The sequence below is a fragment of the Bos javanicus genome, chromosome 3 (assembly GCF_032452875.1).
Source record: "Bos javanicus breed banteng chromosome 3, ARS-OSU_banteng_1.0, whole genome shotgun sequence".
NCBI classification, from domain to species: domain Eukaryota; kingdom Metazoa; phylum Chordata; class Mammalia; order Artiodactyla; family Bovidae; genus Bos; species Bos javanicus.
In genome coordinates this window covers 46,146,784-46,159,947 of record NC_083870.1, presented here as the reverse complement: position 1 = coordinate 46,159,947, position 13,164 = coordinate 46,146,784, and the positions used below count along the sequence as shown (strand labels likewise).

General features: G+C 35.8%; 1 protein-coding gene across 3 annotated transcripts in view; it reads right to left on the bottom strand.

Moving 5' to 3' along the window:
* The window catches only part of DPYD (dihydropyrimidine dehydrogenase), a 930,948-nt gene that overhangs the window by 535,272 nt on the left and 382,512 nt on the right, over positions 1-13,164 (bottom strand). For all 3 annotated transcript variants that reach the window (XM_061411115.1, XM_061411116.1, XM_061411117.1), the window contains exon 10: positions 12,011-12,180. In XM_061411115.1, the coding sequence (XP_061267099.1) occupies positions 12,011-12,180 (170 nt within the window). The remainder of the gene's footprint in view (positions 1-12,010; positions 12,181-13,164) is intronic.

Sequence of the window (13,164 nt, the reverse complement as noted above, 5' to 3'; positions counted from 1 at the left end):
ATTCTCCAGGCAAGAACACTAGAGTGGGCTGCCATTTCCTTCTCCAATGCATGAAAGTGAAAAGTGAAAGTGAAGTCGCTCAGTCGTGTCCGACTCAGCGACTCCACGGATTGCAGCCCACCAGGCTCCTCTGCCCATGGGATTTTCCAGGCAAGAGTACTGGAGTGGGTTGCCATTGCCTTCTCCAGAAAGGATCTAGCCAAAGGCAAATTAAAGGTAAGGGTTTGGCTGGATAAAGGCTGTCCTCAGTGGAAAGAGGAAATCCAAGCTTCCTGGTCTCAGTAAGTTTAGAGGTATAATCACAAAATACAGGAACCAGGTGATGGACTTAGGAACTCAATATTGTAGATTAGTTAATGGAGACTCCTTGAATACAAAGGAAGGGTAAGTTTAGAACAAAGAAGTACTACTTCATAAAGCAAACAGTAGAGACATAGAATACATTATCTAAAGATATAAAGATAGAAAATTAAAATAGAATTCAAATTTATTTATTTGTTAGACAATAAACTGGTACAAAGACAATATCTTACTTAACTTTCTATCCTCAATATCCAGCTGTGACATTCGAATATTTAAGAAATGATGAGCATAAGAAAATGAACATTTGGACAGATGCCTGGCAAATCAGGATATATTCTAGCCAATATGCCACATGAAAGGTTATCCGGTGGATTTCAGCCATATAAGTATCTAATAAAATGACTGGCACACAGTTGACACCGAATAACATTTTGTTTACCACAATGAATGATTAATATGAAAACCCCGAAGATATTCAAGCTAACAAAATGACAACTGACTCGTAGTAAATGGAGTCGACAATACTAAATATTCATCTTATAGCAAGGAACACTTAACATTTAGAAGACATGCTACCTGACCAGAGCATCCTATACTGTGAGTTTGAAATGAAAAAGCAAATGGTACTCCTTCTCAGTTGTCAGTTTCAGTGCCATATGTTTATGATGGACCAGAGTGACCAATGATCTAACTTTATGAAGTAGGTCTTAACATTTTGTTGTTCAAATGAATCAGGCTCCTGTGCTAATAACTGGTTCACAGATGTCAGTGTTAGTGCCTTTTAATACCTAATGTTTGCTTATGATCATTGTGTGTGTGCTCCATCACTCAGTCATGTCCGACTCTTCACAACCCCATGGACTGTAGCCCACCAGGCTCCTCATCCATGGAATTTTTCAGACAAGCATACTGGAGTGGGTTGCCATTTCCTTCTCTAGGGGATCTTCCTGACCCAGGGATTGAAACTGTATCTCTTTCATCTCTTGCATTGCAGGTGGATTCTTGATCACTGAGCCATCAGGGAAACCCCAATGATCATTAATAATCAACAATTCAGTGAATTGAGTATATGGACATTTCTGTTCGTGACACATATATTTATTTATTTACTTGTTTGATAAGCCTATTCTCATGAGGAACAACTGGTACACCAAGCAAATATACATGTCTCCTGTCTTTTTCCCCACCAATAAATATTCAAGGAAATTAGATACAAAAGCATCCATAAGTTTCCATTTTTGAAGTTCAATAAATCGCTACTTTATTTTCATACTGTCTGAGGGGAAAAAAAAAAACGCTTCTTAGCTTTGATTTTTACCTCCATATTCGGGGAAAATATGTGGTTGATGCAGAGTGAAATAAAAATAGAGTGCTATAGCATGCAATAAAGATCATCATTTTAATGATTAACTTTATGTAATGTGATGATTTGGTCTGATTAATATTACAGGCATCGTACTGTGGAAATTATGAAACAACATAATTTACTATAATTAAAAGCATGATGTCAACTCATTTTTAGATTGCATATAGACAAAGTAAGCATAGGTTATAAGCCATAATGAGCAGAACTCAAAACCAGCATACATTAAATTCTAATTGCCAAAGTTGGAGAAATGATGTGAAGAAACAATATTCTTTGTACAGATTATCGTCTAACAGCCAGACATTCAACAAGTGATCAGTTCTATCAATATATGAACATGAGGACCTCAGAGATGTTATTTCAAATCAAAATTGTTTGATAGTCTGTATTGGCCAGTGATAATCTTGGAAAATATTATCTTTTACTTCATCACTATTAAATTATTCATACTACATAATAAGAACACTATTGATGTATTAACTTGCCAACATTTATTAAGTCCTTATTATATACAAAAATGGTGCTACATGCTGTAGTTAATAAAATAATTCCTACTTTCAAAAATCTCAGAAAAAGAAACAAATATGCAATTATATTTTGTGATAACATATAAACACATTCTGTTTTAATGGCACATAAAAGGGTTATTTTAAACAGCAGTTGTGCAGGTCACAAAAGGGCTGCCTGAAAAATGTAAAATATAAACTAATCTTGAAAGATGAGTAGGAATTAGTTAGAAATTCTGGTATGAAACAGATTATCTTCCTTCGGTGAGAGAAGATGTAGGATGGCAAAAGAGTTTATCTCAAGAAAGAAAGCGACCTGGTCAAATCCCCTTGTAAACATGCTAATGGAAACAAGCTATCAATCAGCATTTGCAACTGGGAGAGCAGTTATCCTTGTAATGCTTTTGCCAAGGTATACCTGCTAGTCTAGGACTGCTAAGGTAAACAAAACCTGGGATTTATGCAGCATAGCTCTCTCTAAACAGTCATGTTAACTATGTGACTATCTGCGTATAAACTGGAGATATTTTATAGTTAAAACAACTTCGTTTTGTGTAAGTGATAGAGCTACTAATGTTACTTAGAGACTACGTTATTCTGGATCAAAGCATACCCTGATGCAACAAGATGGCAGTCTTGTACCTTTTCTTGTTTACCGCACACTTCATGTTTACTTGTATCCTTGAAATTATTAATAAAGCTGGATACAAGTTATAACTCTAATTCATGTGAGTTTGACTTCACAATCCAATCTTCTGGTTGTTTTGGTTACCAGGGAGACAAAGGAAGATAAAAGAGACAGTAAACTCTGAAAATCTACTCCTGATCACATCTCCTTTAATTTATTAAAAACAGCTTAATATATTTTGTACTTTTTGACTTATACAGACTCACAGTCTGTGGTGGAATGCAGAGCAATTGATGTGCTTACCAGTCTCTGGAATATACAAGCTAACTCTGCAATTATTCTTTTCTAGGCAAAAGTTTGCTGAAACCACAAGTTGAGGTTACTTTTTTTACTACTTCCTATGGTGTTACAAGTATTTGGCATCTTTTAACTGTAAGGTTTTAAAATGGAAGAATCTTGAACAGAAAGAAACATTTCTCCAATGAGAGTTCTACTACACACTGGATATAGTTGCCCCTTAACTATGCTGTGTCATGATGAAGCTACAAAAACCAGAGATGCAATGTGTGGCATAATTTAGAGGCTTAAAATGCCTTTGCACGGGTATTATGAAATACATAATTTTTAAAAGAAGAGAGTATTTTTGAACATTACTCATTTATGACTGACAAAATGTTCTTAAATCTGATGAGCTTTTATTAATCCTCATCTTAGATTTTGCTACAATCAAGCTGTTAGTGGGATATCTCACAAGATATTTGTTAGAATATTTGTTGGAATACAGTTAAGCTATTGTTGGAATGTCTCACTAGATTATCTTCTGTATTAGGTTGGTGCCTTTGTAATACCTTCTTCAATCTTGAAATGCCTCTTCGTACAAATTCTGTACAAATTAGGATCTTATGTCTTGTGCAACTTGCTAATCCTCTCTGATTCTATATTTTTTACTGATTTTTAATTTTGATTTCATATATTGCTTGGTTGAATTTCTTTTTTTTTCTTTCTTTTTTTCTAAATTCATAGCTATCTTTTCAGAGTTTGAAGGCCAAGGAAAATTGACATTTTCAATCTACTTGCAATGCTAGGTTGATATTGTAATAAAATAAACTTTAAAAATTTAGATTAATATATATTGATAAATAATTGAATGAACTATTTATTCAAAAGCTATCAGAAGTAATTTTGAAGTATATATATATGCATAAAATATAAATTACATATTTTAATAACTTTATATTCATTTAAAGTCTTCCTATAAGGTTTTCAATGCCCCTAAAGTACTTTATGGAGAAGGAAATGGCAACCCACTCCAGTGTTCTTGCCTGGAGAATCCCAGGGATGGGAGCCTGGCGAGCCGCCGTCTATGGGGTCGCACAGAGTTGGACACGACTGACGTGACTTAGCAGCAGCAGCAAAGTACTTTATTCAACATGCTTCACTGATCTGTTGACTTGGATCAAGCACTACTCTACATTTTCATTCAAACTCAAGTTGAATGAGCCAAACCATTTGAAGGAGATTGCACTTTGTGTGATGAGTATAAAGTAATAACTACTCTATAAGTGTCATAATATAGGAAGCATAAAGAACTGTAAGATCTCACAGGAGGGAGAGGCTAATTAGGATGGAGCTAAGGAAGCCTTCAAAGAGAAAATGACATTTAGAACAGACCTTGAAGGATGAGTTGATCTTTTTTAAGAGAAAAAAAAAATCACTTTTAAAAAGAATGACAATGTTTCTTTTTGGTTTTGTATTAACTCATATGTGCTTTTCATTTATATCTTTTAAACTGCATGCATGACAAATATGTTTTTTAAAATTACATAAATTAGTTTTTAATATTTTCAACTTGTAAAAAAGGAAAGAAGATATTGGGAAGCTGAGATGAATATTATTAATGGAAGAGCATCTTCTAAATTTCACATAAAAGTTAATAGAGTAATGACAACATAAAGTTTAATAGAGTAATAACAAAATGCCATTGTTTAATATAGTTTGATAATGAATTGACACCAGTTTAAAATGTGCACTATTAATGAATCTGTGTGTATGTATGTGTATATAATATATATTATATTTAAAACTCCAGGAGATAGTGATGGACAGGGAAGCCTGGCATGCTTTAGTCCATGGGATCACAAACAGTTGGACATGACTTACTAACTGAACAACCATGGCATCAATACATACATGGGAAAGCTGGTAAACTTTTTTAAAAGGTACATTGTTTTTAGCTCTACAGATATTCCTAAATAAACATGATGTAGCCATCCCTTGGGATTTTTGAAAATAAGTAAGCATTTAGAATATATATAATCTTGAATGGGCACAAGCATTTTTTGGCTTCTGGCCTGTTTACAGTCCTTGTTTTTCACTTACTATCTAAATTATCACATGTAGTGTAGAATTCTGACAGTCTCACCTGTCAGCTTCTTCAATATCCATGTCTTGATTGCAGCAGATTTTACCTCACCAACTGACTGGGGACACATTAATTGCAACTTGTTTCAAGTGTAGTATTTATAGATATTGCCAAAATTTTCAATACAGACTTCCTGTCATTTCATGAAGAGATAAAGCCTTCCTGTCCACATTCTGTATCATTCGCATATTTTTCCTAAATGTTCAAAATACACAACTTGGGGAATAGAAGAAATTTTAGAAGCATATAGTTATAACACTGATTTTATAGATGGGCATATCAGACTAAAATACATAACCTAGACCCAAGTACTTCAACTTTGGGTTAATTCCTTTTGTGACTATTCCATTCTCTGAAATTTCAGTCTTTTCAAAAAGGTAAACACATACAGATCCTTGGAATGTCATTCCAACGTCATCATAAATTATTAAAGATGTATTTAATATCTTAGTACCAGGAAAGCCCCTAACTACCATTAATAACTTTGTGTGCCTGGGGACAACTGTGCATTTGTTTGTTTGCAGGTATCTTCATATCACTAACCTAGCTAATGGGTCTCTGATTACTTTCCATGGAGACCACCAGCTCAAATGATGTGCAGGTGGTAACTACTGAAGAGCTGCTATAAGCATCACCCTTAACTAAGCAAAATTAATTTTGCCAGCTTATAAAGGTTATTTTCTAAAAACAGTCCCAGAGTCATATTTCTTAAAACTAAATAAAAACTAGAAACCATTAGCTACTGGTAAGAAAAGGCATATTTAGCTAGTAATATTTAGATGATGAAAGAAAATACAGATGTAGCTTCAACATGATCATTTGACCTTAAAAATACTTCAGAGGAGACCTGCAGATCATACCACATTAATGATCTAAAATGGGGAATGCTCTGTGGTACCAGAAGGATTCAATTAAAAGATACATATTTTTCACATAAAATGCATTTTTTTTCAGAGTCATGGTAACAGATGAAGACGTTTTTGACTAGCAGACCAGTCAATCTGCTTCTGTTATTTTATTATTAAAAATAATAAAGCAGTATTATCAAAATAGCTGACCTTCTGTACAGCTAAAATACATGAAAACAGGCACTGTCAAAGTTAAATCAGTTATTATTCTGGCAAATGAACAGGTAGAATAAAATAGTGAGCCCAAATAAAACAACAGAGGTAATGCATATTGGGAATCTGCTGCATGACGCAGGGAACCCAAAGCTGGTGCTCTGTGACAACCTAAAGGGGTGGGAGGTGGATGTAGGTGGGAGGGAGGTTTAAGAGCAAGTGGGCATGGGTATGCCTATGGATGATTCATATTGATATTGGCAGAAACCATCACAATACTGCAAAATTATACTCCAATTAAAAATAATATAAAAAAAAATCACAGAGGACTTCACTGGGGGACCACTCGTAAAGAATCCGCCTGCCAAAAAAAAAAAAAAAAGAATCTGCCTGCCAATGCATGGGACACAAGTTCAATTCCTGGTCCAGAAAGACCCCACATGCGCAGGATACTGAACCCACACTCCCTAGAGTCCATGCTTCACAACAAGAGAAGCCATCACAATGGAAGCTCACGCACCGCAGCAAGAGAGTTGGCCCAGCTTGCCAGGGCTAGAGAAAGCCCACATACAGCATCAAAAACTCAGTGCAGCCAAAAATTAAAACAACAGAATTAAAGATCTATCGTGTTTTGCTGCTATTGGGAAACCGAATATGTTTCTTGGTATGTTCTCTGTGTGTGGGACTGTGCTATTAAAATAATTTTGTATTGCATTCTTCTCAGTAATAATTAATAAGAACTACAAAGTCCTTCCCCAACCTTATCCATTAAATTTATCAACTCAAGTGGGTCTGTTGAGTCCTGACCTTCATGCCTCCTTTTAGGGATTCCCAACAGCCTAAAGCATTTCTGCAGTCTATCTGATCTGTCAACAGCTTTTAATACCAGCATTTTGGGGGATTCTGTTATCCTCTGAAATTTAATCTCACCTATTTAAGCTTGCAGAAAGTTCTGGAGGGAATTATTAACAGATTTTCCCTCATCTTCTTAGAGGATAGTGCTGAATGATTGGCTGGTTTCCCTAAGGACCCTTGGCTGCGAAGTGCTAGTTTTTCAGTAGCATCCTATTTAGCATGTGTGTGAGGCCACAGGGGAGACTGAAAGACATTTGGAATCAGAATTACATCAATATGCTGATGATGCCTCCACATCTTCGTTTCATCAAACCTTATATTCTGTAGCATTAATGCTTCCTTAACTAAGATGGAAAATGCCCCAAAACAGCACACTGCTTATAGCTCTAATTAGACAGTGGGAAACTAGATCGATGATACATGAGAGCAGTGGATCAGCAGCTTCAGCATCACCAGGGAACTTGTTAAAAATGCAAATTCTCAGGCCCACCCCACACCTACCAAATCAGAAACTGGGATGGGGCCCCAGTAAGCTGTGTTGAATAAGCCCCTCCAGGTTATTTTGATGCACACTAAAGTATGAAAACCTCTGATTAGTTAAGTGGGATGTGCTTGTCACTGCAGCATCTATTGGGTAGTGATTCTTCACTTAGTAGATTAAAACATTTATGGATCGAATTATATGGTTCTTTGTTATTAACCATGTAAAAATTCTTGTTAAATCTAACTGGCCTAGGTAGTAATTTATATTTGCCATTAAATGGTGAGAAAACTTTATATTGTTCTCTAGTTCCCTCCTCTTTCAAAAATTACTTGAGGATTAGACCACAGCTTTGGATATATACATGCTGACATGCCTGACAGTGAGGCCTTTTACCAATAGACAAATTATGTTATTTTCAAATTCCACCCAAGAGTCAAAGCCCAATAAACAATATACATATTTGAGAAAAGCTCTAAATGTCAATCTTCATTGACTTCATAGAAACCAAGTGTGATTGCAGTTTGTGTATATTTGGGGTAGAAAGCATATGAGAAATAGAAAAAATACAAAGAAATTAAATTTGGTATTAAATTCTTCATATACATTAAAAATTTGTCTCAGGATATTCTCAAAATCTGTTATCTTAAAGTAGATACATGATATTGACTTAGCAGTTTCATAAGCATTAGCACTACCATGTCCTAGGCCTCTTTGATGTATGCAAAATTAAATAATGGTCAAGAGGTATTAACTTGCCATCTTTACAAATACTGGAAGTCCTCAGTCTGAAAAATGCATATTCACAGGCCAGTGATCCAACCCTAAAATCCATGCACCTTCTGTTGCTGTATTATTCCTTCTTTAACACTGAAAACTTTTGCCTAGAATTCGCAAAAGAAACTTCAAATGACTTCTGCTGTTAACAACTAAGCTAATTTGGTAAGTGTTAGCCTTTTCAATGCTAGAAGCCCTGGATGCTTATTTTCTCCAGAAAACATTCATTCCACAATTATTTATTAAACATTTTTCATGTGACATTCATTGGGCTAGGCAGGGGAAGAAAAAAAAGGATGACATAGCATCATTCTCATAGAGCTCACAGCCCAGGGATTTTAAGACAATGTAAATGTTTTCATTTCTTGTAAACTAATAATAAACATCCAAACATTTGTTCTTCTAGTTTTAATTAAGCCCCAGTTCTGGTTGAGTCTACTAAGTTCTACTGCAGGCAATAAAAGAAGTTATCCCACCAACCCATTGCTTCCTCCCAATACTTTGATGACCATAGTTCATCCCACCAAGGCTTGACCTTCTGACTGAGCAATGCCTGGAGTTTGATCCTTTCCTTCCTATAAACCAGTCACATCAATAGCCTTGTTGTTGTTTAGTTACTAAATTGTGCCTGACTCTTTTGTGACTTCATGGACTGTTCCCACCAGGCTCCTCTGTCCATGGCATTTCCGAGGCAAGAATATGGAGTGGGTTGCCATTCCCTTCTTCAGGGAATCTTCCTGACCCTGGAATCATACTTGCATATCCTGCATTGCAGGCAGATTCTTTGCCACGGAGCCACCTGGGAAGCATCTAACAGCCTACTCTCACAATTAGCCCCTGAATAGCTTCCCTGCGTCTAACCCAATACCCCCTTAGTCAATTATCAACAGAGCCATCCTTTTAAAATTTAACTCAGATCCTGGTGTTTGTCTGCTCAAACCAGTTCAAGGATTTCCTCTTTCCTCAGTAAATACTGGCCTTTGGAACACTTACAAGACCTCATCACATATAGGCACATATTATCCTCTCATACTCGGTTCCAGTCATACTGACTTTTTTTTTCTATTTCTAAAAGTCCAAGAAACTTCCTCAATCAAGGGTGAATGCATTTGCCTTGATCTGTAACATTTTTCTCCCAGATGTCTACATTTCCTCAATGTCTTCATTTTTATGCCCAAAAGAAAGAAAGTGAAGTCACTCAGTCATGTCCGACTCTTTGCAACCCCATGGACTGTAGCCTACCAGGCTCCTCTGTCCATGGGATTCTCCAGGAAAGAATACTGGAGTGGGTTGCCATTTCCTTCTCCAGGGGGTCTTCCCGACCCAGGGATTGAACCCAGGTCTCCTGAATTGGAGGCAGACACTTTAACCTCTGAGCCACCAGGGAAGCCTATGCCCCAAAGTCATAGTAATAGAAAGGCTTTCCGGGGTCACCCTGTTTAAAATGGAAATCTCACCTTCTCTTTCACCATGCTGCTAAGTCGCTTCAGTCATGTCCGACTCTGTGTGACCCCAGAGATGACAGCCCACCAGGCTCCCCCGTCCCTGGGATTCTCCAGGCAAGAACACTGGAGTGGGTTGCCATTTCCTTCTCCAATGCATGAAAGTGAAAAGTGAAAGTGAAGTTGTTCAGTTGTGTCCGACTCTTAGCGACCCCATGGACTACAGCCTACCAGGCTCCTCCGTCCATGGGATTTTCTAGGCAAGAGTACTGGAGTGGGGTGCCATTGCCTTCTCCCTCTTTCACCATAACCTCTCCCCAAATTCACACTTCTTATAGTCCTATTTAAATTTTTGTTCTGCATTGCATTAACCACTGTTCAACATACACTTATGTGACAATCTACTTGCTTGATCGAGTATCTTTCCTTACCAGGTATGAGCTCCATGAGCACAAGATTTTCTATCCGATATGTTCACTGCTGTATTCCAATTGCCTAAAACAGGCTTGATACACAAAGGATGCTCAATAAACTTTAAGCTGATTAAACAAACAAGCAAACAAAACTTCTACCCTCTCAAGTAATTAATTATCTGGTCTCATTGTGTTTGTGTGTGTGAGTGTTTTCTACTTATGCAGAAATAGCCACCACTCATTTCTAGTGACCCTTGCCAATGGAAGATGACTATAATATAAAGTATGAAGTAAACTGACATTGCCATTCCTGTGTGTCTTCCCTTCCAAATTTCAAGGTGCTTTAGATTTAGAAAAATAAGATGTAAAGTACTTAGTTCAAAATTGTTCAAGTACTTATTATTTGCTGAGGTCCTATGCTATACATGAGGATATAAAGATGAATAACATTAGCTCCTGTCTTCTCTCATCTTAAGCAAGTCACTTTACTCCAGGATGACTATTTTCCCTGTATTTGTATCAATGTAAGATTGCACTTTTTTTTTTTTCTTTTTTGCTCAGTCGTGTCCGACTCTCTGCGACCCCATGGACTATACAGTCCATGGAATTCTCCAGGCCAGAATACTAGAGTGGGTAGCCTTTCCCTTCATCAGGGGATCTTCCCAACACAGGGATCGAACCCAGGTCTCCCTCATTGCACTAATTCATGCCTAAAATAGTGCTCCAGAAAAAACTCCTAGGATTATAAGACTATCTCCACCTTAGATTTGAAAGTCTGAAAAAGAGTGGATGGAGAAAAGCCCTGGAGAATAAAATTGACATTTTAAACTCAGTCATGAACCAATGGTGACTCTGATATTTCAGTGAGATTAATCTGCAATGTAGTTAGCCTACATGTGACAAATTACCTATTGACTACAGTTATAATTCTTGCCCAGTATAAAGACTCCAAATATGTTCAGGAATTCTAAAGCAAATCAAATTCATAATACTGATTTGTATAAAATAAGTAATTTATCTCTCTATAAATACATTTGGTTCCTGTTCTCAGAATTAATATCCTTTATAAGGTATTATCTTTCTTAACATTAAAATTTGAGAACTCTATGGTACATGTACCCAGCTGATGTCTCAATCAAGATTGGTCACCAGTCTCCTGTAAGAATGATATGATTTAAAATCTGTCATTTTTAGTAGTTAACTAATTAATTCTAAATAATGCTTACATTAGAGCTCAAAAAATAAACGATAATCCCCTTGTTCTATTGGCTTCATAGAATAATGAATTGACTATGACATATATATGTGTGTATATATATATATTTAAATGTAGCTTGTAAATTTGGTTTACAGAAAATTTTGAATGTCTCTAATTACCACATTCTCCTAATATCCATGCATCATTTTGGGAAGAGTATCTATCGTTAGGATATGGAAGACTTAGCACATTCCACTGTTACTAGTTAAATACAACATCTTTCAATGATATTAACACAGAGTAAGAAGCACTTGTGAAATGACAAAGATAAATTCATTTTATCCAAATCAGTGTTATAAAATAATTTTCTTTTCCTTTGAATGTCTGTACTAAAAAATAGCAACTATGGGTAACCCAGAAATTTTAAAATTTGCACTTCACAATCTGAAGAACATTCTAGTGATTTAAACTAAGAGCCTGCACATTAACAGTTGTATCTTCTAAAATCTGTTGCATTACAACTCCATATTTTCTGACGGTTTTTTTTTTTTTTTTTACCTCCTCAGGGACAGCTCTTATATTAACAAAGCCTTTTCTGAAGACGATGAACACTCGGCGGGCTCCACAACGTAAAGCGGATGTTGCACAGTCGAAAGCTGTGTCTCCAGCTCCGAGTACAATCACGGTTCCCCGTATCGACAGCAATGGAGAGTGACAGGCGCACATTCCTGAATGATGAAAGGAAAACCCCATTTTCAAGTAGAGAAACCATTTCTGCATGACAGCTCAAAAGATACTTGTACTCAAAGCAGTGTAAAATTGCATCTTGCAGTTTTCCAGGATGGAGTGTCACTATCAAATTATTCTGCTTCATTGAAAGACAGTTTTATTCCCACTTTAAAAATATGCTCATATATGTAATTTCATAGTCAATACCTTTAACTTCTTTTTTTTTTCTTTCTAGAAGGATATCTATAACATATTTTGAAGAGTTTGAGTCTTAAGAAGCTGGAATTAACCAATTAAAACTCTCTTTGTCAAAGTTGTGATGTGTATTTTTAACTTACTGTCATTAAGTTTTTTTTTAGAAGGAAAAGAGTGATCCTTGTGATCTGGGTTAATAATCTGCAGTATTTCATTACAACATTTTATTTAGATATCATAAGAAATCTAATGTGTAGATTTCTAATGTGTAGCCCTGCTGTATATTATATTTGGTAAATTTTGAAAATTAACATGCTGAGTCTGTTCCCTTTATATAACTGAAGAATTTCTAAGAATTATTTTCTTCAAATAGTTAAAACTTTTCCCCCCTTTTTTTTTTGCTTTTTCCTGTAAAATTGAACAATAAAAAATATTAATCTCCAAGTGAGCATTTTTCAACAGCATTTATATAAAGATTTAATGTCCACATGAAGATTCTTTTAAAAAGTGAAAGGCAGGTGTTTGCTATATATTAGGTAGCATTGTATTATTGGATTAAATAAAATTGGTGACAAGATAAATTACTATAATTTTTGAAATGGTACAAAGATAACTTAGTGTTATCATTTTGCTTGAAAGTTTCTGTTTGGGGTTACATAATTAGCCTCTGTAACTCTCAAATACATACTATGTGTACTAAGATATTCTTGCTTTCCTAGCAAGCATCATGTTCTCTTGGAAGAAAAAGATAAAGATAGTACACAACTTTAGCTGTAAAATTCTGCAGA